This window comes from Artemia franciscana, chromosome 15, assembly GCF_032884065.1.
Source record: "Artemia franciscana chromosome 15, ASM3288406v1, whole genome shotgun sequence".
NCBI classification, from domain to species: Eukaryota; Metazoa; Arthropoda; class Branchiopoda; order Anostraca; family Artemiidae; genus Artemia; species Artemia franciscana.
Window position 1 is genome coordinate 1550941 of NC_088877.1, and position 27836 is coordinate 1578776.

Genomic DNA, 27836 nt, shown 5'->3' on the forward strand with positions numbered 1-27836 from the left:
ATTTCAAAAGGGTTACTTATTCTAATTAAGCGGCCTTTATGATTCAGGGGTCATCTTAAAGAATTGGAACAAAAATCGAACTTTAGTGTAAAGAGTGAAGTATTGACAAGGGGGTTAACCCCCTCATATTACGTATATGAGGAAGTTCACCTTCTCCTCAATACCTTGCTCTTTACGCTAAAAATCTAATCTTGTTAAGTATTGGCCGATATAACCAATAATTTGTTTGTGTTATTTTCCAGCGAATCATAGCAATTAATTTTACCTTAAGCAGCTTCATAACTGTGATTTCTATGTGATAATAAACCAAAGATATTGTCTGTCTTCGGCTTGTGGTTGTTATCAAATAAAAAAAAAAGTTCTTGAGTTTCCAACTGAAAGTAAGGAATAACATTAAAACTTAAAACGAACGTAAATGATTACGTAGCCTACATCTTAAAAATCTATTCTAATATTCTTTTCAGTCATTTGAAAATTACTCAACTTGTGACTATCATTTTCTTAATTATAGTTTCGATCTCTTTGCCCGTTTTGTTACTATGTCTTGCAAAATTAGTTCCGCAAATATCTCTAATTTAAGTTACGTGGGAGAATCTTTCCATGGGGAAATTCCTCGTGGGGGAATTTTCCATGGAGGGGAGCTGGATTTCCCGACACTATTAAAAAACGATCAGCAATTAGATAAAAAACATTTTTTTCAACTGAAAGTAAGAAGCAACATTAAAACTTAAAACGAACAGAAAATATGACGTATATGAGATGGGTTGTCTCTCCTCAATAGCTTGGGGAAATCGGGGAAACGACTGTTATCAAGTCAATTTGTGCAGGTCCCTGACACGTCTACCAATTTTCCTCCTCCTAGGACGTCCAAGAACACCGAACTCGCCAAAGAACTGGAAATCCCCCCAACTCCTCCAAAGTGAGCGGATCCGTTCCAATTATGTCAATCACCTATCTAGAACTTGTGATTATTCTTCCCATCAATTTTCATCCCGTTCTCTCCACTCTAAACGTTTTCCAAGATTTCCGGTTTCCAAGATTTCTGTTTCCCCCTCCAACCCCTTATTTCCCCAGATCCGATTCAAATTGAAAACGGAGCATCTTAGACGTAAGATCTTTCTATATATCAAGTTTCATTAAGATTCGATCACCCATTCGTAAGATAAAGATACCTCAATTTTCACGTTCTCCAAGATTTCCAGTTTCCCCCTTCGACTCCCCCCAATGCTACTGGATCTGGTTGGGAATTAAAATGAAAGCTCAAAAGTACAAGATCCTTCTAAATATCAAGTTTCAGCAATATCTGATCATCCGTTCGTAAGTTGAAAATACCCCATTTCTTTCTAATTTTTTCAAATTACACCCCCCCCCCCCAACTCCCCCAAAGAGAGCGGATACGGTCCGGTTATGTCATTCACGTATATTGGATTTGTGCTTATTCTTCCCACCAAGTTTCATCCTGATCATTCCGCTTTAAGCGTTTTCCAAGATTTCCGGTCCCCCCCCCCAACTCCCCCCAATGACACTGGATCCGGTCGGGATTTAAAATAAGAGATCTGAGTTACGAGGTCCTTCTAAACATGTAATTTCATTAAGGTTCGATCACTCCTTCGTAAGTTTAAAATACTCTTTTTTTCTAATCTTTCAGAATTAACCCTCCCCCCAACACCCCCAAAGAGAGCAGATCCGTTCCGGTTATGTCAATCACGTATCTAGGACTTACGTTTATTTTTCTCACCAAGTTTCATCCCGATCCCTCCACTCTAAGCGTTTTCCAAGATTTTAGGTTCCTCTCTCCCCAGCTCCCCCCAATGTCACTGCATTCGGTCGGGATTTAAATTAAGAGCTCTAAGACACAGATGTCAGCCCTGATGGTTTATAGCCTCAACTGGTGCTTTTGAGCCCCCATAACATGAAAAAGGAGGACAAAAGCTTTTTTGCATGGTTACCATGCATATTATGATTTATTTCTAATTCTTTTTTTTCTTGCAAGGCTGGCAGGTTGCCGCAAGGTCGCAGAGAGATATATATTTGCATAATAATAGTACCATTATTATATCAAGGGTTGGAACTCTTTTACTGGAGGTTTAAAATCCTCTCTCTTAAGTAGTCGCTCTCCAAGCCCCCCTAGTAAGCGGAAACTAAGAAAACGCGTAATGAAAAATCAATACCTGATGAAAACAAACGTCGGTTGTTTGTTTCTATGAAAATAGTTTAATTTTATGCTCAAATTTTCAAAGATACTGGTGATTAAAATACCCCTCAAACTCCTTAGTTATGTGACTAAGTTGGGCATATCTTATAGAAAAGCTTAAGGAAGTAAAACCTTTATTTAATATAAGTTCTGGTTGTCACAATGGCGTATCTGCAGTATCTCAGGTCAATGTAAGAATATCTTCGCTGAAAAATATAACACGTAAACAATGGTGAATTTCGTAACTTGCAGCCCTTTCTCCAGGGGATTTGGGGATCATAATATCCCCAAAGGTATATCTATTGAACCTTTCAATTTTACTGAACAAAATAGTCATCTCAAACTTTTGATCGGACGACTTGGAAAACAAGGAGCTTGGGAGGGGGGCTATCTGCCCTCAAATCTTTTTGGTCAGTTAAGAGGGGCATTAAAACTTTTGATTTCCGATCAAATGAGACCTCCTCCGATCTTCTTGGATCATGGGTTTGATAAGTTCACCCCTGGGAAAAAGATGCAAAAAGTATCAAAATTCGATTCTCGATGTATCTATTTGATTCGATTCGATGTATCTATTGATATCAAGACTGTTTCTTAGAGTTTCGGTTATTATTGAGCCGTGTCACTCCATACGTACAGTTCGTTACGCCGTTAAAAAAGTATAACATAATATGATTCTTATATTGAAATTACATAAAAAAACTAGTTTTTTAACTGAAAGTAAGGAGCGACATTAAAACTTAAAACGAACAGAAATTACTCCGTATATGAAATGGATTGTCCCCTCCGCAATCCCTCGCTCTTAACGCTAAAGCTTTTAATTGTTTTAAAAAGCAGAATTGTGGCAAAGAGTCAAACTTTAGCGTAAAGAGCGAGGGATTGCGGAGGGGACAATCCATTTCATATACGGAGTAATTTCTGTTCGTTTTAAGTTTTAATGTCGCTCCTTACTTTCAGTTTAAAAAACTAGTTTTTTTTATGTAATTTCTGAACGTTTTTGAATTAATGCATGTTTGATTTTTGACTCTCCACACGTAAATTATTAAAATGAAATTTGCATATTAATTCCTTTTTTGGCTAAATGGCTTTCTCTTAGTTTTGATCAGACGATTTTGAGAAATAAGGGATGGGGAAGGAGGCCTAGTTGCCATGCAATTTTTCGGTTACATAAAAAGGCAACTATTAATTTTAATTTTTAATGAATTTTTTTATTAGCAAAAAATATACGTAACTTTAGAATTAATTTACGTAACAAACTTTTATATTCTTTAATTTTTATTATGTATATGATGGGGTTTGTACCCTCGTTAATACCTCGTTCTTTACACTAAATTAAGAATGAACCCTGAATCAGAAAGGCCGTCGAATAAATAGTTGAAATTACTAAAAATATTATAGCATAAAGAGCGAGGTATATCTCCCCCTAAATACCTCGCTCTTTATGCTAAAGTATTTTTAGAGCCCCTCATATGCTTAATAATCTCTGTTCGTTTTAAGTTTCAATGCTACTCTTTTCTTTCAATTGAAAAAAACTTTTCCATGTTTATTTTTTCATTGTCTTTTTTATAGTAATTTTAGAAAATCCTGTGCCCTTTTCATTGAATTTCTGTTCCCCCATGACATATTTCTCCAAGGAAAGATCCTCCCACATAGCCCCCTCCCCTCAACCCCACCCCAAAACAAAAAAAAATCCCCTGAAAACGACTGTACACTTCCCAATAACCATTATTATATGTAAACACTGGTCGAAGTTTGTAACTTGCAGCCCCTCCCCCAGGGACTGTGGGGGAGTAAGTCATTCGCAAAGACATAGTTATTAAGGTTTTTGACTATGCGGAACAAAATGGATATCTAAAAATTTTGATCTGTCGACTTTGGAGAAAAAATGAGCGTGGGAGGGGGCCCAGGTGCCCTCCAATTTTTTCGGTCACTTAAAAAGGGCACTAGGACTTTTCATTTCCGTTAGAATGAGCCCTCTTGCGACATTCTAGGACCACTTGGTCGATACGATGACCCCTGGAAAAAAACAAACAAATAAACACGCACCCGTGATTTGTCTTCTGGCAAAAAATACGAAATTCCACATTTTTGTAGATAGGAGCTTGAAAATTTTGCTATAGGGTTTTCTGATACGCCGAATGCGATGGTGTGACTTTTAGGGGATGTTTTTCCTTATTTTCTAAAATAAGGTAAATTTTTTCAGGCTCGTAACTTTTGATGACAAAGACTAAATTTGATGAAGCTTATATATTTAAAATCAGCATAAAAATCTGATTCTTTTGATGTATATTTTAGCATCAAAATTCCGTTTTTTAGAGTTTCGTTTACTATTGAGCCGGGTCGCTCCTTATTACAGTTTGTTACCACGAACTGTTTGATGGTCGATCAATATTCCTCTATGCTCAAAATTGTGAAATGATTGGGTACAGAAGGGCTTCAGCCTTATGGTAAAAAATCATGTAGATTTGGAATTTGAAAAATATTCCCTCTACCTATCCATCCAAGCTTCAATAGTGCAGCTATTACCAAAAGTTGTTGTAAAATTTTATCCAAAATATAAATAGAAAGCCAAATCTTGATAATTTTGGAGAAAAACTAAAAAAAAGATCAAAAATGTTCCTTTTATTACCCAGTAAAAACAATATAAATTAAGAACAGACAGAGAAAAGTAAAGAGCTACACTAAACCAAAGACAAGGAGAAATAAAGTGAAATAATAATTCAAGGCTTAAAACAAGCAGAGATATCTATCATTAAATTGAGACCCCCCCCAAAAAAATAAAAATTACAATAAATAATCAAGTCGAACTTAAAACGAACAGTAAGTAACTAGAATAGGATAGGGGCTAACGCTCCCTAAGCCTTCCAAAAATTTAAGTGTAATTTTTTGCGTTATTGAAAACAAAATATATTCTAATTGCTTTTCTCACTTATAACGTTAATAAACTTAAAAATGTCTTATGTTATGACAAATAAAAAGACACTGCTGTAATTCAAATGTTTTCAGTAAAGCGCAAATGAGGCACTGATCTTTAGAATGCTTAGAGGGCGTTAGCTCTTCTCCTGTTGTGGTAATTTCTGTTTGTTTTCAGTTTTAAGTGATTATTAATTATAAACCTGTTTGTTTTGTGTCTCCTTTATTTAATAATAGTGATGTGTGTTCGTTTTAAGTTGAATTATTCATTTAACTTTATTACAGCTCGACTTTGGTTTATCCTTTACTCTTTTTTTTTAGATACTTCGATTGTTGAAAAAAGATTATTTAATGAATAGAACCAAATTATATTGACTTGTTTAGTTGCAATTTTTAAATTAAACAAGGATATTTCTGTAAACTTAATTGTTTATGTTATAACGATTGTGTATGTTAAATTGATTTTTTTGAAGTTTTTTTTTTTATGAAAGAAAAGAGCGAAATTAAAACTTAGAACGAACGAAAATTAATGCTACTGAGATCACGCAGGGTATATTTAGAAACCTACCTAAAATAAACTAACTCATGATATTTTTCAATACCTGTAGAATTCTAAAAGCTTGTGTTTTGTTGAAAATTGAGTTTCCTTGGGCTTTAGAGGATTATAAATGTATCTTAAGAGTTATTGATACCATGGCTGACGAAAGTACTATTAAGACTTTTAGAGACTTGTGGTCTTTTATTTTCTGTAGGCTACTCATGGAATTTTTCTCATTTCAAGAGAATATGCCGTTCTTTTCGGTTAGTTTTCTGTTTTTAGCAAAACGAGAATTCGTAGAATTCAACAGGCAGGCTACTGGAAAATATCACGAGCCAGTTTATGTAAGCTAGTTTTGTAAATACATCTTGTGTAATCTACGAAGCAATGATTTTTGTTCGTTTTAAGTTTCAACCTCCCTCTTTCCTTATGTTAGAAAAATCGTATTTTTTTAATTATTACTTATCAAGATCAGCTTGCCTGTATACAGGGGTGGCGTTCTGAGGCTAGCTGAAGAGCCCCTGCCCTGGAAAAATAAAAAATAGTGGCTTTAAAAACCCACCTACGAAGGTCAGTATAGGCCTATATTAGATGCACACAACCCTAACTTTTATTATCCCAGATTTTTCTGTTCTGAGGTAATTTTTCATTCTATTCCGAGAAAAGGCTGGGCATAACACATTTTTTAATCGTAGTCTCCCTACCAATGTGCAGGTGTAATGGGTATTATGAATGCCCTAGACTTCTCAATGACATGGTAATATGGTATCACGGCAAACTTCGGGTCACTTTCAAGTGATAGGTTTCGGCACTCAGGATCAGTCTCTGATTTAAACGGAAGAATATAATTGTCAGTGTATTTCCGTTAAATGTTCCTCCCTGTGTTTATTCTGCTTATAGAACTGAAACGAAACACATCCGTTTCTTTTCTAAATGTTTCCTTCCTAGATTTTTTTTCTCGTCTGTTTTAGCTAAAATCCTTTGTTTGATGTCATGCAATCTTTGCTTTATAAGCCAAAGGCGAAAATCTCTTTGTTTAAGCCTTTATATTTGAAAACATTGTTGGAACATGCTTTGATGTTTTTTTCTCTTAAGTGATATCCCTTTTGATAATAAATAAAGGATTTTTCAACTGAAAGTAAGGAGCAACATCAAAACTTAAAGGAATACAAATTCTAATCGAGTCAATGGATTTTTGATCGTCAAAACGAACAGAAATTATTTCGTATATGAGAGGCCTCAACCCTCGCTCTTTACGCTAAAGTCTTCAATATTTTCATAAATACTTCTCGCTCAAATTCAACGGCCCTTATGTTTGAGCAGTCTTTCTTAAAGAATTGTGACACAAAGTCAAACTTAGCGTAATAGCGAGGATTGAGAAAGCGACAGCCCCCTGTTGACATACAGAATAACTTCTGTTACTTTAAGTTTTAGTGTTGCTTCATACTTTCAGTTGAAAGTGCCTTTCCCCCTGTAAAATTTTCGTTGGAAAATTCCCCGGGTAACTTTTCCTCCCCCGGAAAATCCCCCCCCCCGAAAAAAATCCTTATATTTTCCAATAAAAAAAATACTACATGTAAACAAAAGGCAAATTCCGTATCTTTCAGCCCTTTTCACAGGGGCTTTGGATGGTCTTGTCGTCACCAAGGGCAAAGCTATTGAATCTTTTAACTATAGGCTACTGAATCAAATTAATACCGCAAAATTTTTTATCGGATGTCTTTGAGGTAAAAATAGGTGCGGGAGGAGGAATAGTTCCTCTGAGTAGTTGGCGCGCTGGCGGGGAAATTCTGTGTCCAAGGGGCACGGGTTCAATCCCAATTGCGACCAGTTATTTAGTTGGGACGGGGGTCAGTGGCGTGACTCTGTAAGCTCAGCCAGAGTCGATCCAGCTTTAAATGGGTACCTGGAGAATTCTGGGGAAGGTAAGCAGGAAGGGTGTGTGAAAGCACAGGATAGTTGGCCCCCAACCCCCCATTGCACTTCCTGGCTGAAGGGCCATGAGACGGAGATCAGCACCGCCGGTTTGGGCCTTAAGGGTCTAGTGCCGTCTTACTTACTTTTACTTACTTGGTTCCTCCATTCTCTTTAGTCGCTTAATGAGAGAACTAGATTTCCTTTCGAATGATCCCTTTCCTGATCTTCTGGGACCATTGGTTCGATACGATCACCTCTGGAAAAAAAATACAAACAAAAAACAAAAGGGTATGTTCTCTTGATGTACCGATTGTTATCAAAGTTCCATTTTTAGAGTTTCAGTTTTTATTGGGACGAGTTGATCCTTACTTGCATTTCATTACCACGGAATGTTCGAAAACCAATTGTAGAGAATATTTTTACCAGTAGAATTAGATTGAAAGCCTTTTGAGTTCATAAAGTTTTTTTTTCATTGTTCTGTTGTATTATGCATTCTTGTCGTATTCATTTTAGGGGGTGGGGTGCCAAAGACTCAGGTATCATTCTAACCCTCTTCCCGATGAGATTTTTAATGTGACCCTGTAAAAAGTGGGGTAACCAAGGAGCTATAGCTATTTCACATTTTCTTTCTGTACCGTTAGCTAGTCAACACAAGGGTGTAAAATGATCTATGATTGGCAAACTAAAACTAATCTATTAATCAGAATCATGTTGATACTCTTACGGACATTAAAGCATTGTGATACGTCTACTTACCTAATCCGAAACCACTGTAAGTCCTCGCAGCGTTGCTTATACCGATTCCCATCATCAGGAATACGCAGAAGTAGCCACAAGAAATACCTCAAAGCCAAGTTTTTTTTTCAATTATTAATATTATTATTACCGTGCAGATTCCGAATCTGGGTATTAATGTCAGATCGCTGGTGTTTTAATGTTTTATGATATTGCTCTAACACTGCCTACCCCTCCTAAGTAAAACTCTTCCCATAGCCGCTATTAAACTTCTCCTTCCACTTTGTGCTATTCCCTACTAAAGAAACAAAATGACAATAAAAAAATGGTTCCATCAACTATCGAACCTGAGACATACTATGTCTATTAAAATTTATAACTACTACGCTATGGAACCAAGTAAATAGATGATTGAAAGTGTGATATAAATTGCAGTTCAAGTGCAAGAAAGCTTGGATTCCCCTCCCCCACCCCTTCAACAGACCCCCTTGTCCTCTTGACCTTCTCCTGCACACAAAAAGAAACTGAGATAGTTAAGTATAATGACATCACATGTCATTGTTTATATAGTATAAATAATTGTAAAAATCTCTGAGCTCTGTTTTTCTACTCCCCTTCCAGCTAATCCCTATAATCCATCGAGTTTTTGACTTTCTCTTGTCAGAAAAGGTCATACGTGTTATAGGCGCTTAGTATAGTGTTGTACGGATATAAGTATATATTAATCTTCCCCACGAAACTCCCTACATCTCTTTACGTACCTGTGGGTTGAGGGAAAATTTCTTCTTCGAATGTTTGATCAAAGGAGCTTTAGATTGGCAATAAAGTGCCATAAATTCTCCACATTTCTTTTTCAAACCCCTTCGTATAATTATTCGGCACACTACTCTCACCTAAAATGTTGGCACTGTGTTACAACCCCCCCCCCTCCAGAGAATCAATTTCTGTATACTGATCTTAGTTTGATGCCTTAAATCAAAATCAAGTAGACAGCTTAAAAATGGATCTCAAGTTCATTGATTTATCAGACTTCCTAAAAGCTTTCAAATAATCTGTCCAACTGATAAAATGTCAAACTCTTTGAAGGCTGTCTGTTTTTTCTTAAGTAGCCTAATTTAATCTTGGAGCTGTTGTGTAATAGAAATCCCTTCTTTCACAACGACTTCGTAATAAAGAATGTGTTCCAGCTTAGCTCTAATTTTAAAGTCACAGGTGAACTGAATTCAGGTCTTAGGGCAGGGGTAGGAAAAATTGAGGACTTGAAATTCTTTTTTCTTGCAATGAAAAGTGGTAAGCAACTACTTGTCAGAGTTTTTATACCCTAATTTTTCTTCGTTTTCCCTAGCGAAAGATCCTTCGGACAAATTTGAGGATAAAATGTATGTAAAAGAAAGAGAGTTTGGTTAAATAAAAGGGTAAAAGTTTGGTTAAACGACGAGGCATTACAAAAATGAGCTACAAGTTTTCTTAAATCCCCTTTACATCCTGGATATCATTCGAATGATAAGAACTGGGAAAGTGAGACAGACGAAAGAAATGCCCACACCAGATCAAATTTGGCGTAAATATGGTGGCCGCGGATTTCAAATTCAGAATGAGGCCACAATTGAGTTGAAATCTTACTATAACATCGGGTGTAAGGTATTCTTTCGAAAACCTTTTTTAAAATTAACCTAGATATAACCATTTACCTATATATAATCATTATGTAAGGTAATTTTATTAATTATCACTACATAAGCAACATTCTGATTCTTCATTAAAAAAAATATATGGAATTCCATGGAATTGTAATATGAAAAAGCTGACACATAAATGGGCTTAAATTCATGGATGGTTCGAGTCTAAGGATTCATTTCAATCCAGTATCTTATTTACTGCTAGCCACCAGATTATGCTTCACGCGGTTTCCAGGGGTCTTCTCTTCATGTGAATTTTCTTTAGTGTTCGTTCCTCCACATGAAATGTGGTTGTCTCAACTTTCCCAAAGCCCTGTTTACACGTGTGCTTGACTAGATATTAATTTTATGGCGCTATATATTAATTTCACGGTGCTGGACCAATCAACATCGCTTATAAAAGAGAAAGTAAGTTATAATTGGTCAAAAAATCAGTAGACTTAGCCACAGAAAGGGACGGGTACTGAATTATTTTTATTTTATTTCTTTTTTTGGGAGGGGGTGCACCAACTAAATTTAGGCTCCGTCGTCGTTTTTTTTTCATCCCTTCAGTATGTAATTAGTGAGACTATTGACCTTCTAGGGGAGAGGGCACGTGTCTCTTTATCCACCCCCTGGATCTGCCCCTGGCCGTAGATGTCTAGCTAAGTAGCCTACACATATCAGTTGGACTTAATATAATTTTACGGACACCTGAATCTAGTAATCTTAGGTTTTTATTTTACTTAAAAATTCATAACTTTTGAAAAAAAATACCTGTAACCTTCAATTAAAATAAATATTCATCCATTCTTACATAATAGTAAAAATATTACGCAGTAGAAGAAATTACATCCCCTATTAACTCTAGTCTTCTAAAATGAAAAAAACATTCCCTACAAAAAAAATTTCAAGCTATCACAGTCTGTCAAGCACTTCCATTAATTATTATTTATTAAAACTATTTGTTTTTGTTTCTGATGATATTAACAAATTATTTGTCAAGAATTGATATTAATATTAATATTGAAAATGATCGATTTTGATTGGTTGATCATGAAAAGGTGCTTGGAAATATATTTAAGTACTCGAGGTTGCAACGCTGCTGCGGTATATTTAAATTTATGGTCCGTCCACAAGAGGATTAGTTAGAAAAAAAAATCGAAAAGGGTTTTACTGCCCTCTAATATTTGATGTTTGGTAATGGCACGGTCGAAGTTGGCACGTCGAATACAGTCATTTGCCCTTTTGGTGCATAGTTCGCAAGTTCTTAGTCCTTGACAGAATAGGGGGGGTCCCATTTGGTATATATTTGGTCCCATTTGTCCCATTGGTATATAGATAGTATTCTGACTTTACTGTCACTTTAGAGTTATATTTTCACCGCCGAATAAAGTACATCAAATGAAATACTACCCCAGAGAGTTCAACAGAAAGTCCTCGTGAATTTTCATTTCTTCTTTCTACAATTGTTCTGTTTGTTTCTTGACAAAATTAAACTTATTTGTCAATTCTGTCTCGTGTTCCAATGGTTCTCGTTCAGTAAATCCTATAAGAAAGGGCAAATATGTTCTACTTGGTGGTCGCAGTATCCTCGTCACTGTATGTCCATGTTAGACTCCCCTCGCTCTAACAAGTTTCCCAGGGTGGTCTGTACAAATTGCATCACCAATGTTGCCTGTTTATTCATTCCATACAGCCTAACGCCAGAGAAAGACAGAAAAAAGTATCGACTCGATAGTACATTACTCCGAACTTGCGCTGTATTTGTTGAAATGTGGGAGTTCGGCTACTTCTTCTCCAAAAATGCCAGTATGTAGTGGTCACTCCATTATGGAGCGTTATATTCCGGTAGTGATAGTTTTACTAAATATGGAGGTCGTACACTTCGTGCTTCTTAAATTTGAAATAGATTATGTTTTAATGTGAGATTGCAGATGGGATTGTTAGTTCATTGATCCATCGAATCTTATTGAGGAGACTGTGTATAAAGTTTTTTTTCTCATTCATATCCGAACATTATATTATCTGCAACCCTTCTTGTGCGCAGATGATGAATGTTATTGATATAAGGTTGTAGTTGTACTTTTTTCATCGAAATTTGTGACGATATTTCATTGAAGACCCAGTCTACTTCAGAATTTGTTGTAAAATTCAAAAGTATAAAAGTATAATTTTCTCCGTGTGCAGTAGACAAATATAGATACATTTTTTTTTTCAATTACACCTTTTCCCTTAAAAAGTGTAGAAAAATCCTTTAATAGAACATGTTTTATATTGTGAACTGGTGATTTTGGAAAGCGCGATTTATCTTTGAAGTTGACGTCTCGTTCAAAATTAAAATGCGCAAACACACGCGGACTTCTAAAGATAAACAAGAAGATGAAGCTCAAACCATCAAAAGATGGCACTCTTTTCATGCCTCAAGTGAGCGTCGGGCATCAGCCCAAAGTACTGAAGTACCGAATCGTTTGACATCCTCTATCGTTGAATATAATAGAGGCACTCGCTCTAACAGGAGGGCTTCGAAAGGAAATTGCGAGGCTGGAAGCAAAAGTAATCAGTTTCTCTCACCTCCTCCGACCAACTCCCCGAAAAGGAGGTTTTCTATGTGGTGAGCTTGTTGATTAGTAGGCTATAAGTGTTTTGCGTCTGTATTCCAAGACCAGTTTTCCTCTTGTTGTAAGAAAGATGTATAGATTTAAGTCAAAGGCGGTTTTTGTATATAAGCGCTTTTAATGGACAATTAAATAAAAAAAAACTAATTTTTTTAGCTGAAAGTAAGGAGCGACATTAAAACTTAAAACGAACAGAAATTACTCCGTATATGAAATGGGTTGTCCCCTCCGCAATCCCTCGCTCTTTACGCTAAAGCTTTTAATTGTTTTAAAAAGTAGAATTGTGGCAAAAAGTCAAACTTTAGCGTAAAGAGCGAGGGATTGCGGAGGGGACAACCCATTTCATATACGTAAGAAAGTAAGAAAGCTGTAGAAAGCTCTTGTTGTAAGAAAGCTGTATAGATTTAAGTCAAAGGCTGTTTTTGTAAATAAGCGCTTTTAATGGACAATAACAGTGTTACTCTTCTAAGGTGTAACTAATCCACAAAGGATCTTGTAATATATAAAACTTTGAAAGTCTGCTTAAACTAAACATTCTGAATCGAATTCTAAATCTTCTTTTCCAGCATTGTTGTTCCTTATCATGGTTGTAAAGGTTTTTTTTTGTGTTTTCCCACAGATGCTTAACACTCTTTCTTGCTATTCAGTGGTTCGAAAGTAGAGACTTGGGCATAAAATCTATTTTTGTTGTATTTCCCTTTATTAATCAAAGAGTAAAAAATGTTAAAAATAAATTCTGACGAACAGTTCTCAGACAATTTGAAGTGTGCGCGTAAAAAAAGGAAGTAGAAGAGTACGTATTTTTCAAACAATTTAACATTTTGTTTTCTTCTGTATTTTGAAGCCGAAATCAAACCTTTCATTTACAAAGAGACTTTCTTGTGTTTTTCAGACAATTTGAATTGCATGCGTTAAGAAAACACTTTGAAGGAGAGTTCCGAAAAATTCCAAATAATAGGCTTTTTGCTATCTTGTAAAGTCGCTGAGTTAGGTGAATGGGACATTTGGAAATTAACCTAAAGCCTAAATTGTTGCCTAGAAAGGTCTTTTGACATGTTTGGCTCCACCCCCTTTCTCTGTAAAAGACACTGGCAAATGGTCTTGAATTTGGTGGACAATCCTAATGTGGCTTAAAATCCTATTCAAATCTTAGGACGGTACTTGCATGTTATAGAGACCACAGTGTTGTTCTTGATCTGAGTAAAACCAGTTTCTCTGTCTGCGCTCTGAGATCATTAGCTTAATCTCAGTGAGATAAACTACTATGCAGTATATTTTAATTAAATGTTTAATAAGTAGTTGTTTAGGTTAGATATTTAATGTAGTGCGTTCTGGGTGGCCTGCTTTCCACAATTCTTTGTTGTAGTTTCCATAATTTTCCTACTGAAGTATTATATTTTCATCATAATTTGGTATATTTCATTAGGATTAACCTAACTTTACTACTAAGGTGTGATTGCTGTAACACGTAAGTACCCCTAGGATCTTGAAAAGACCTTTCCAGTGTCTTAATTCAGGCTCTGGGTTAATTCCTGAAAGTTTTTTTTTTTTTACCTAACTCACCTAGTTTTCAAGATAGCTAAAAGCCCATCATAAAGAATTTTTCCAACGTCTCCACCAACCAATATTCCACTGCTGATAAATTCAGAGTACACTAATAACATAGGCCTAACGGAAAATAACGGAAAAAAAAAAATTCAGAGATGTTGAACCCCACCTCACTGGGCAAGGTCCAATTACTCTTTGCTAATAGCTCTCAAAATTCGAAACTGGTTTTTGGTTTTGCGTTCTTGCAGATCCTTAGTTTCTACCTTAGATTTATTGTAAAAACTTGTTCCACAAAATGATTTTTCAAGGAAAAGTAATGAACTCCATTAAGCCAAAAATGAGCAGAAATAAATTTAAAAAATCTTCAAAGAATAAACCTACCATAAATCACCATCAATAAATAAACGAAACCCAAAGGGACAGAAATTACAATAAATAACCGGGTTCAAACTCAAAACGAACAAAAATTAACATGAGTAAGGCTGATAACCCCCATGTCTTCTCAAGACCAGAACATAATTTGCACTTTAATGAAAAAAAGAAGAAAATCTAATGACCGTGGATTATCAGTTTAATGTACATTACTGATATTTATTCCCTAAAATTTTGATAATATTTATTTATTAAAGTAAAAAAAGTGAAAAATTTAAATTGTAGTTTGTTTTCCGTAAAGTTCAAATCCAAAGTATGTTCTAGTCGATGAGCCCTATTTCGAAGATTCTAAGACAACTCCTATACGAATAGCTCTGGTAAAAAAAAAACAACAACAAAAAAAAAAACAAAAAAATAAATAAATAATACGCTATGCCCACATCGCTCTTTACTTAGACAGTGCTATTGCCCTACCTAAGTAAAGAGCGATATATACGTTTGAACCAGTTGACATTAGATCCTGAATGGACAAGTCAAGTCCTAGTTAGTATACTAGTACTAGCACTAGTACACTAGCAGGATAAAATGTTTCTTAATTCGGATACGTTTTGAGTTGGTTGGCTTTGTCAAAAGTGGATATCCTAGGTTGTACGGAACATACTTTTTGCTCACCTTAAGCACCGTATTTCCTAGAAAGTACTGTAAATTGAAATTTTGCTGATTTGAAGTTTGAGTTGATTATGGTTATGTTGTGATTTGTAATGAAATATATATATTTTTACTTGTTACTGCCGTACGTCTACAAAACTAAAGTTTTTCTTAGTGCGGCAGTATTTTGGGAAAGATGTGTTTTGGTTTTGTAAGTTTATAAAAAAAAAAATACTTCCATAAATATGGCCAATGAAGGAGTAAGTGAATGCTAGAAGATGAAGAAAAAAGCCGTCGTTTTGCATTTAATTCATTTTTTTGGCTTGACGGATCAAGCATCCAGTTTCATATAGTTTTGATGGTATTGAATTTCAAAAATGCAGGTGTCTTTAAAAATTATAGTCTGTTACTTTTAGTTTCATTTTTCACGCGCAACTTTTTCAGGTTTATTGCTTTTAAAGAGTGTGCCTTTCCGTAGCTACCCATGTTCTAGCTCTTATATAATGAAGGGTTTTTTGGGGGGGAGGGGGGTAATGGTCAGTCTTTGCTGTTTATTTTGATCAAATTTGTTTTTTCCCTTATAATATTAGCGAAAAGACACTGGTTCTTGACCCCAGGGTTACCATACGTCCGGTTTAAAGTTGCGCCGTCATAAATGTGAAAATACGCCAAAAGCTTCATTTTTTCTAGTGAAAATGCGCCAAAAGCTCCATTTTTGTAGGGAAAATGTGCCAAATGAACTAACCTCCCCCTACTAAAAGAATGCCCTAATTTGAAAAAATTAAATGCGGAGCATCCTCAGAAAAGCGTTGAAATAGCGCAAATGTGCCCCATTTGGCAATCCTACTTGAGTCTGGTATTTGATGCATGGAACTGGCACCAAAAGTAGAATATCTGAAATCCATCATGGGTGCCACAAAATGGGTATTCTTGACTGAAAGTGCCCTCTTTATATAGCCTACATTTTAGCTGTAAAAGAGAAATATTATCCCTATTCATGAATCAGTTGAAGATTTTTTTTTAGAAATTCATTTAAAAAATACACGCCAATATTAAGGTATTGAGGCCTCAAATAAACTTTTCAAGCATTTACTCCCTCTCACACCGTGGAAGCATGCCCCGATACCTCCTTTTTTGGATATATGCAGTTTGGCCATCTGGATTCAAGTTGTCCTGCTTGTTTACATGGAAAACCAAGTTTTGAGCAGTTGTATTTTTAAGCTAACATCTAGTAAGATCATATTTAGTGGCCTCGCGGACATGATCGACCGGCTCAGTATGACTAATATCTGGATATGGTGCACCTGGACTGAAAACTAGTGTTATACTGAGAATGTACTTTCATTTTGAAGGACGACCTATACTTGTGCATAATACTCTGCTATCCTTGTATCCCTATAAGGAATTGGAATGGCTAGAGAGATTGCTTTTTCTTTTCATATCAATATAAAAAATTCTAATTCTGTTTCTTGTTTTTCAGTTTTGGGAAGAGGTCTTCTAGCAGCAATTCAGGACCCCGTCGTGAGAATGAATGTCTTGTGCTTGAACCGTCCGAAATTTTAATTGTAAGTAACCAAGTTTGTAATTTTCGACAGTTGGTACTGACAAAAGTCATAGTTATCCCCAAAAGATGAAATAGTGCTGCAATCCAGAAGAACCAAAGGAAATCTTGATTTTTTGAGTACTTGTTCCTTGACATACTCAACTAAAACTAAAATTTCAACTAAAAGTAAAATCACAAAGATGGTCGACAAAAAGTAAAATTCAACTAAAAGTAAAATCTCAAAGATGATCGACAAAAAGCAAGGAAGGTTTAGCAAATGATCAGAGTATTAAACGCTTGTACTGTTTTCTTGAAAGGGTCAAACATTCTGTTTGTAAATGTCCCACAGAGCGTAGCTATTAGGTTTCACTCTGTTGGATGTAGTATCAAGTGACTGTTTTGTCAACATTACATCAACCGGTCATTTTTTCCCCTTGGATAGCAACTAACTATTGCCCCCTAACTAACTTGCTGAAAGTTCAGCAGTTAAAAGTTTTGTTTCACTGTAATTTCTATTTTTATTTTCAATGTTGAATGTACAAAAGAATATTTCTAATATAATTTGTTTTCAGTAAAGCGCAAATGGTGTTGTTCAAGGTTCAACATCCCCCTCAACACTTCCTGAAAGTAGCCACAAATAAATGTAATAGCAGTTACAAGCACTCGCAGTCATAGTAAAAAGTTGTCGCATTTGGAAGTTCTCATAGTTGCAGTCACAACCAGTCTCCTTTTCAGCTGCAATAGTAGCAGTAGTATTAGTAGTAGCCCTGAAAGTTTCAAGCTAATGCCCTTGTCTTAATATTCTTAGCCATTTTGGAGGCCCAGGATTAAACATGCCACCTTTCTCCAATAATTATTAATAAATGAAATTAATAAAGATACATCGATTATGAAAAGTTTCTATATGCGTTAATAAACGATAAGAAGAATACATGTATAATCAGTGTATAACATGGATCGACTTTTCCTTATTTGTAATCGTTATTACATATCTCCCCACTGCTTCTATAACTCACTGGGTGAAAATAAAAGAAAAAATAACTATAACATCCCCTTTATCCAAATTGGGTTTTTCAAAAAAAATGTTGCCCATATTCGTTGGTTGACCTTGATTTTTTTTGTCTTTTTTTTGTGAATTTCATTTCTTGTTTGTATTTAACGTTGTTTTTTTTTTCTCTCTGTAGTTCGTTTTTTGTTTATGTGTGTTTATTTAGTTTTTTGGGTTTATTTAATGTAATAAAATTTTCTAAAGTCATTACTTTTTCGTTTTTTGTATGTTATGCTTTTTTGTGTATTTCATTGTTTTTACTCCACATTTTAATACTTTTATAGTGTTTTTGCGGGTAATAAATAAATTGTTGTTATTTATTATTATTATATCGAAATATTATTGTAAAAGAATCGCCTATCTTGATCGTGACTTTGAATTGAAAGGAAATAATAATGATCGTTTAGCTTTCTGGAGTTATTCCAGCCGTACATAAACTTAGTATCCTATAACTGTACTATCCTGTAACTGTGTAGTCAACATGTGTCTCTCTGGATCGTTTATTGCCTGAAACTATTTTATTAATATGGTGTATTTCTTGCCTCTGAACGGCGCAAAAATTTGTTGGTACTTTTTGTTGTTAATTAAAAGAAAAAAATCAAAAAAAAGTAAAGAGCCCGAATATTATCTAAAACGTTGAGATAATGCCATTTAGTTGTTCAAATTTGAAACGAACAGAAATTATAAGCAACGAATAGGTAAAACCTAAAACAAATAGAAATGAAAAATCGAGTCAAACTTAAAAGGAGGATAAATTACCACACTAAATGTGGGACCACTCTCTAAGGTTTGGGTGTCATCCACATTTTGTCAAGTTTTAAACACGGCTGGCTAAATTGAGGTTCTCACAGATCTTAAAAGTTTTTTCAACTGAAACTAAGGGGCAACATTAAAGCTTAAAACGAACAGGAACTATCACGTATATGAGGGGGTTGCCCCCTCATTAGTATATCGCTCTTTACGCTAAAGTTTTTTTTAGTACTTTCAAAAGAGCTATTTATTCTAATTAAACGGCCTTTGTGATTCAGGGGTCATTTTTAAAGAATTGGAACAAAATTCGAACTTTAGCGTAAAGAGGTACTAAGTAGTTGGCAACCCCCCTCATATACGTGATAGTTTTTGTTCGTTTTAAGTTTTAATGTTACTCCTTACTTTCAGTTGAAAAAACTTGTTTTTTATGTAATCCTAGATAAAATTCAATTTTTTTTAAAGATCTATGAGAACGTCAATTAGCCAGCCTTGTTTAAAACCATCAGCTGTTCAAATCATATCCGATAAAGATGATGTAGCTTACCCTCTGAAATATTGTTTGACGAAAGGAATATTTCCAGTTGAAGTATTGTGTTTGATTAAGCCTTTCATAACCATTTCCTGGTTTATGGCACTCCAACACACTTGATTGATGGTCGTCTACAAGACCCATTGATGGCCAGCCACTGTGGGATTGGGTTAGGTTGAATGTTGTCGTGTATCCTCTTATTTAGATGGGAACTTGTTTCTGAGCATGTGTCTGTGGCACGGTTGCCAAGTTGCATACTTTTCGTATGAAATGCACTCTTCTTTACCTCTGAGAGAATGCGGAAAAGTTAAAATCACTCTTTTTCGGTGTCAGTTTTCATTCGCTTTAAGTGTTGGTAGTTGGCAATTTTGTAAGAAGTGCATTTAACACCAAGAACAGGTTTGGCAGCTTGCACACTTCATGTGAAATGCACTCGTTTACCTCACAGCGGATGTGGAAGAGGGAATGTGAAAATTTGTTGACTTGCACTTTTTTTTTTTTTTTTTTTTTTTTTTTTTTTTTTTTTTTTTTTTTTTTTTTTTTTTTTTTTTTTTTTTTTTTTTTTTTTTTTTTAGCGAAAATCACTCTCTTTGGCTTTGATTTGCACTCTTTTACGTCGGCAGTTACGTTGGCAGCCCTGGTTTGTGGTGTAACATTTAGATTAGAATTGGGGTATATCCCTTAGTTCAGTCAGGCCAAAGTGTATCCCTTAGTTCTGAGTAGCATATGATTTATTTTGAAGTTATATTTCCATCAGTTGTTTTGACAATTCGAGAGAAAAACTTTTTCCACATTTTCACATAATTTTTTTTTTCGCATAAGCATAGTACTTATTTAATTTTCACTTATCGAACTGATTTTAAGTTTACAAGTGTCTTGGTTCGCACTAAATTGCAAAAAATTCCAACTTGAAATTATTACATTCGAACGCAGAAAGCATTCTATTAAGACGTTGTGGATTGCTACAAAATGTATGAATTGTGCAGTATATTTGCTGGGACTAAGGCTTCTATTACATATAGGGATCGGCCCTAAAAATTCTTAGGATTTGTTTGGTACTCAAACAAAACCTTGGTAAATATACATGTTTATTTAGTTTTACCAAATTAGGAATTTGTACGGCGGAATCAACAAACCTTAGGTGTAATAAATTTATGCTGATTTAATACTTTTGGAAAAGTGTTTTAACCCTCATCGGATCCGGTACACTACTTGATTTGACACGCCATTCAAATGATATTGACTTGCCTTGGGGGACAGCAAGTGTCCGAGGTGGCGAAACTTCGGACACCTATGCTAAATGGGTCTGTAATGTAAATGAAGAAATAGGCACGTTTGCCTAAATTTTGGAGGAGATCGCCAACTTTGGGAGGTGGTTCAAGCTCAGGAAAAAGCGAAAATGCTGTGAATTATACAATGACATATAATTAACGAACGGGGAGCTAAAAAACAAAGGGATTTCTTGGGAGGATGAGCCCTAAATCTCCCCTCCCAATCGGTGAACATTCATTGCAGGGTGCTAGATCCATTGTTAGAGATCCTAGATCCTGGATTTCATTGGAGCTAGATCCACCTTGCCTGGGGCCTAATCATACCACTAAGGTGGCTCTGATGAACCCCTCCCCTCCGTTTGTTTATTATCTGAAATTAAATATTATATGTATAGGGGTGGCAAGAAATGGCTTTAACGCGCTGGAAACTGAAAATAAAAAGACATTTAACACAAAGGTTCTTAATGAAAACTAAAATTCTTGAGAAAAACAATGATAGATATGTTAAGCACCGGAAGCTCATTGAATTCCGGACAAATTCTCTGGGAATAAACAGTACTTTATTAGTCAGTGTCTTGGATTGAGACTAAAATACATAAACGGAAAGAAAATGCCGCTTGAATGCTACAAAGAGTAGAGATGATTAGTGGTAAATTAACCAAGTTGTAAATAGTCACATCAGACGTAAATAGCGACGTCATACGTAAATACTGTCCTGGTTGAACTTCGCTGAAGTAAGGATACTAGGACTGTTTTAAAAACTTTTCATTTTAGTTTTATAGGTTGTATGTTGTTGTAAGTCTTTTTCTTGTATATATTTATGTTTTGCTGGGGACGGCCCTTGGACAATGGGGCCAAAATATTCATTCAAATTAGAATTCCACTTTCTTACGAAAATAATTCCCCAGTGTTTTTCTTGTTTTATTGTTGGTGACATCTGTTCATTGCAATATAGGTGTGGGGTGCAAAATTCTATTTCGACATCCAGGGAGGGGACAGTTATTCTATTTCTTTAGTTCCTTAAATAAAAATACCAAAAAAGAAAAATTCAAATAAAGTACTAAAAAAGGTATATTCTAAAGTCTAGCTTGGTTAGATGTAAATAAGTCGTGAACTAGCTACTTGTAAAATGCAAAAGAAATATTTGAAAAGTGCAAATATGTTTGCAAAAGTTCTTAACGACGTTCAGTTCAATCTGTACTACAAAAAGGGAAGAGAGGACAGAGAAAAAGAAGCCCATTCAGAAAAAAACTCTGAAGTAGAAAAAAGTGTAATAAGTAGAATAAAATGAACTAAAAGGCAGTAGATAGTAGGCCTACTGAAAAATAATTTTAGTAGTCGGCAATTTAAACAAGTTGATTTTTTAATCCTAGGTAAGGTGGAAATTTTTTCAGTAGTTATTGAACTTAATTACTAATTTTTTTAATTACAAGAGTGTATGAGCCTCCTAGCACTCACTTGGATGAGTTTACTGATGGATTTAATGAGCTTCTTGATAAAGTCCTGAATGGTGTTAGTAATATAGTAGTGGGGGATTTTGACCTTAAGTTATTCGATCTATCTAATCAAAATGGTTATTTCTTAAATTTTATGATTGCAAATGATTAATATTCCAACGAGAATCACAGGTCAATCTGCTTCGATTATTGACAATGTATTCGTTCGCTCAATTGATTTGAATTGAAGATTTTCCGATATAATCATGTTTCTTCGGTCTGATCATCTTCCACTCTCAGGTAAAATTTGATGTAGTGTTAAACGAGTCCAGTAAAAAAAAACCTGAAATTTCGACTGACGAAAAAAGAAAATCTAAAGTTTTCAGTGGAAGTGAGTGTAATAGACTGGAGTCAATTGTTTGAAAAGAATGCATGGCCTACTAAAGCTCTGGATTGCCTGATATAAAAAATTAACTCTATTTATAAAAGGACGTGTCCAGTAAAAGTTTTTAAATCAAAGAAGTTTGTTCCCCGTAAACCATGGATAACAGAGGAGATAATTGACCAAATAGAATTAAGAAATCGGCTTTATGAAAAAAATCTGGATTAATGATGAGTCTTTTATTTTATTTACAAAGCAGAGAAATCTGATGAATAAACTGAGGAGAAAAGCTATGTCTATATTATAGAAATAAGTTTGAGGATAGTAAAGGTAATATGAAGAAAACATGGAATATTTTAAATCAAATCATGGGAGGTAAGGGAAAATAGACCACGGCAGACTTTGATTTGGATGGGTGTAACCTTGGTGATTCAACTGAAATTGTAAGTAATTTTGCCAATTTTTTTTCAAATGTCGGCTCCAAGGTGCAATCTAGTGTTAGCAACAAATATAATAAAATGAACTGCAATATAATTAATGATGTTGTGGTGAAACTTTAAAAATGGAATTTCAGCCGTGCACGAGTGAAGAAGTGCGTAAAGTTGTGCAGTCACTTAAGTCTAATTCTGCCGGTGTTGATGGTTTGTCCATTCGAGCTCTTAAAGTGATTTTAGGATATATTCTTCCCTGTCTAGTTTTTATCATTAATCTCTCCCTGGAAAAGGGAAGTTTTCCGGTGCAGTTTAAGGTAGCGAAGGTCATTCCATTTCACAAAGGTGGCCGCAAGTCAGATATAGAAAACTGGAGACCCATATCAATTCTACACATCTTTTCAAAGATACTGGAGAAAGTGGTACATAAACGGCTCTATAATTTCCTTCAGATGAATAGGCTTTTGAGTCAGACACAGTTTGCGTTTCATAAGGGCCATTCCACGACGCACGCCTTACAACACCTGGTTCAAAGTGTTAACTGTGCATTAAACTCAGGTAACGTACCTATGTCTATTTTTATTGACATTAGAAAAGCTTTTGACACGGTTGAATACCAAGTATTGCTTCATCGAATAAGAAGTTTTGGAATAAATGGAGTTTGTCTAAGATGGTTTGAGAGCTATCTTTACGGTAGGTCCCTTAAAGTCGTTTTGAATGATGTAGTCTCATCGCCTTTTCCTGCGAAGTGTGGTGTATCTCAGGGCTCTGTGTCGAGCCCTTTACTCTATCTAGTTTACGTGGACGTGATTTTATCTGCAGGATGCACTGTGCTAACAGTATTTGCAAAATCAGTTAAGGATTTAATAGTAAAAGCTAATGATAATCTCAAAAGATTAGAGGTGTTTACAAGTTTAAGTTTCCTGTGCGTGAATGTAAAGAAAGTGTTTTACTGACATTTTGTAGAGTGGGAGATTCTGTTGATGTAAGTAGTTGTCCTATTAGGTGAAAAACCTATTTTACAAGTTAAATCACTGCTGTACCTTGACTTCCATATTGATTCTAATTTATCGTGGAAGCATCACAGCGATACTATTTCCGCCAAAATTGCACGTGGAGTTGGCATCCTCAGAAGACTGAAGCATATTCTGCCGGAACGTACTCTTTACAAGATATATTTTGCAATAATCTACCCGTATATATTACACGGATGTTTAGTTTGGAGCAGCAATTTTTATGTTAATTACAAGCGTGTGTAAATTCTACAAAATAAAGCAGCAAGAATAATTGGGAAGTGCGTAAAAAGTGTTAAAGACACCAGTGTATGTCTTTAAGTCTCTAAGGCTACTCAATGTTGGACAGATAAGGGACTATCAAGCGGCGGTGTTTGTGTTTAATTATGTGCATAATCTGTTCACAGAAAATTTAATGAGTTTTAACGTTTTAGAAGTTCTGTTCATGAGCATGATACAAGAAGGCGTGATGACTTTGTTATGGATATTCAAAACAGTGTAAGATCTGGTTTTACTTTGAAGTATCTTGGCCCTTCTGTATGAAATTCACTTCCTGTGAGTGTTAGAGAGGCTAAGCACCTCCCACAGTTTAAAAAAAAGATTAAAAGAGTATTTGTTGGGGTACTATTTTTTTTTTACTTGGAGGGAGGGGATTGGAGTGGGTTATAGGGCTGTAGGGAGGAGCGGGTTGAAGGAGTTGGTATGGAGGGAGTTGTATTTGGGTGAGGGTTGTTACCCTGTGGGTGTTTGAGAGAAGGTGATTGTCTTTTTTCTTTTTTTTTTCTTTCATTATTATCTTAATTAGTGTAAGATGCATCTAGGAACATTTATGTAGGTTTTTTACGCACAGTTTAAAAAAAGATTAAAAGGGTGTTTGTTTGGGAATTATTTTTTTACTTGGGGGAGGGGATTGGAGTGGGTTATAGGGCTGGAGAGAGGAGGGAGAAGCGGGTTGAAGGAGTTGGGTTGGAGGGAATTGTATTTGGGTGAGGGTTGTTACTCTGTGGGTGTTTGAGAGAAGGTGATTGTCTTTTTTCTTTTTTTTCCTTTCATTATTATTTTAATTAGTGTAAGATGCATCTAGGAACATTTATGTAGGTTTTTTGGTCATAATTTTTAATTTAAGATGTCTTTAGGAATGTTTATGTAGTTAATCGCTATGCTTTAGCAAAATTTAGAATTTTCCCTAGCGTAGTGATTTATATCTGTAATACTTTATATTTTTGTTTATTATGTAAATAAAAGTCAAATCAAGCCGGTGCAGTCTTGTTAAGTCTGCAATGACAATATCAAGTCTTCAAATAAAGATGAGTCGGCTGCAGCACTAATTTCTTCACCGTTTGTTTTTGTCCAATAAGTGAGTCAAGAAGCCAAGAGTTCAAACTTAATCTATCCCATTAAGTTCAAGAATGCATCATATATAATCATTTGTGTCTGTTTTACTTTATTCAATCTCAATGTTCTACTTATTGCCTTATAGCCTACTCCATGGTAGTAGGTAGTAAGCCATGGTAGTAAAGGTGTCAACATTTGACACCTTTGTTTTAGGTTAAGATGATTTTCTTGTGAGGATCGTCTGATACATATAAAAGATAAATGTTGGGACAGAATTTGTTTGCATTTTGAAGCCGTTCTTCAACAAATGTCTGGTGAAAGTATTTGAACTTTTTCCTTCACACTCTACCCGATCTAATATTTTATTCTAATACAGCCAAATCAGATCTGTAGTATTCTTCTTCATTTATTAATCTTTTAATGTAAAACCACAGGGGTTTCAGAATTGACCTTGTCTTCGGACACTTTATGCGTAGGTCCACATAAATATATAGGTTACGCGCACAAGAAGCGAGGAATAACCCATATCTGGTTGAAGAATCCCCCCTGCACCACATAAAAGGAAAGGAAGAATTGCCCAAAAATACACTATTAATATAATCAACCTTTCCCCACACCAGCTTCTTGTTCTCCTTCCAAATTTGACTACATATCTTCACACTGGTCTCACGCTCCTTAGAAACGTGTGCACACTCCCGCGCATCCCCATGCGCTTGTATTATATGTTAAAATGTAATACTGTCTATAAGTTATTGACTAATTTGTTACAAAATATTCCTTTTTTACTTTGTTCATTAACTATTTCGTTTCTAGTTTGATTATCCCGAAACTCAGAGTTCAAAAATTCATCCAGCACAAGGCCAATATAGTCAACAAATTCACCAGAGAATACTGCCAGTACCGGGTCATTTTCCATATTACCAAGGGATTGGCTATGCAATGGACCCATCTGTCATGCTAAGAGGACATGCTAGAATGGTGGAAAGTGAAGACCAGGTGATTTTATTATCTTTCATTTATCTCCCCCATTTGGAAAAGATTCCCCCACTCCATAACACTAAAGAATAGTTGTCCTTTCCCTGGTTCAATTGGACGTTCCGAATGAACAAACTGCATTTTCTGTGAAAATTGACAAATTTTTAGGGGAAAACTGGGGTTGGAAATGTCTTTGGGATACACAGGCATTATCCTACGAATATTTTTTTTCTAAGTAGCCTCCTGGACGAATTTTTTAAGGAAAAATTGTAGTCTGACATGTCTTTAAGATACATATACATTATTCTACGAATATTTTTTTTTCTAATTAGCCTCCTAGGGGAGCACGAGAAATCCGACGTCGCTGGCTCTTTCTGAGAGGGGGTTTAAGGGAGAATCTTAAAATAAGATTGGGCGGAGAAGCATTATCTATCAGTATACAAGTATTGTAAGAGGCTTATTCCTGGGTCGCGGAAGATATTTTGGTACTTGTGTATTATTCAGAATACACTCAATAAGAGAAGTTAGAAACAAACTACGATGCAGGTACATCTTAATTAAATATTTGGTACTTGTCCATTATTCATAACACACTCAAGAGTTTTGCTGAGAAAATCCGGTTTCGTAGCCACAAAGACAAAACTCAATTTAGTTTGCTACGCATAGTGATGAAAGATAGTGTCTGAACATGGATCTTGAACTGAAGATTTGGAATTTGCCAAAGACTGAAAAAGAGGCAATTATATTCTTCCAGGATAAGGGGTTGTTGCCCCCAACAAAACAGTGTGTCAATGGACACAACATGACTTTATACTCTTACGACAAGGAACATTTTTGGAAGTGTAATAATAGGCCATGTTTGAAAAAAGTCAATTTGCGTGTAAATACGCGGTTTGCTGACAGTAGAATACCATTTATATGGTAATCTTACTATTTTCCTAATAAAGTATTACATTTTGTTTCATTTCATTAGCTTTATCAAAAGTTTGAGCTATATATTCGCACATTAGGGGGGCGGGGTGTGCATTATATCAAATACCTAACTTAAACTTACCTAACCACGTCTATATATAAAATATTTATTTAAAATGTACCTGCATCGTTGTTTGTTTCACGAAAGAACCTAACTTTTATTATTGAGTGTGTTCTGAATAATACACAAGTACCGATATTTCTTGTTGATAAAACAAGCGATTTTTTTTTTAAGCTCCCTTTTTTTATTTAAGCTAGTGCTGATCTTTCTGTTATCGGTAAATCAGCGAATATAAAGCCAAATTTCGAAATTCTCAATGACTTGTTTTGTTTCGAAGCCAATTTTTGTTATAAACCGTGTAAGTTCGCACCCGTTGCAGAGATGGCCTTGAATGAACTTTAAGGTTAACACTTTAGTTTACCCAGGATTCAAGGATTTTTTAAGGGGAGGTTTCAGTAATGATGTGAACAGTCTAATTAGACGAATTAGACAGATTAATTAGGTGTTCTAATTAGACTATATTCATCTAAGTAGCGTTTGCTATAGAAGACTGCGCTCGCAGAAGTTTTCCGAAACAAAAGGCACAGTGCGTAGTATCTTAATGAGCGTTTGTATGAATTTATACAGGGGGGGGGGGTTAGAAAAAATGCAAAACAGGCGAGTTAGATTAAACATATAAAAGTACTTTTTGAAGAAATTATATAAGTCATAAGATTTCAGGGGGCAGGGCCCGAAACCTTATCGCTTTTTCCTGGAAGATGGTTGTTTAACTGAGGGGTATTGACCCAGTACTGATGGTGTTTCACTCTTCTACCGACTGTCACCTTCTATGGGCACAATTTTCTGTCGATGTCACTTGTCATGGGACCAATTTTCTTAGCAGTTTTTTTTTTACATTTTGCTGCGGCATAGATGCAAGTATATTTCAAAGCTGATAAAAATTTATGCACCAAAAAATGAAACTGGTACAATGAAAGAAAGAACTTCCTATTTACAGGCCTATAAGCCTTTT

General features: G+C 35.3%; 1 protein-coding gene across 1 annotated transcript in view; it reads left to right on the forward strand.

Moving 5' to 3' along the window:
• Positions 1-27836, forward strand: part of LOC136036691 (rap guanine nucleotide exchange factor 2-like) — a gene marked incomplete in the record, with an annotated part of 209413 nt that overhangs the window by 62758 nt on the left and 118819 nt on the right. The window contains 2 exon segments of the mRNA XM_065719002.1: positions 16619-16703; positions 25690-25872. Of these exon segments, the coding sequence (XP_065575074.1) occupies positions 16619-16703; positions 25690-25872 (268 nt within the window).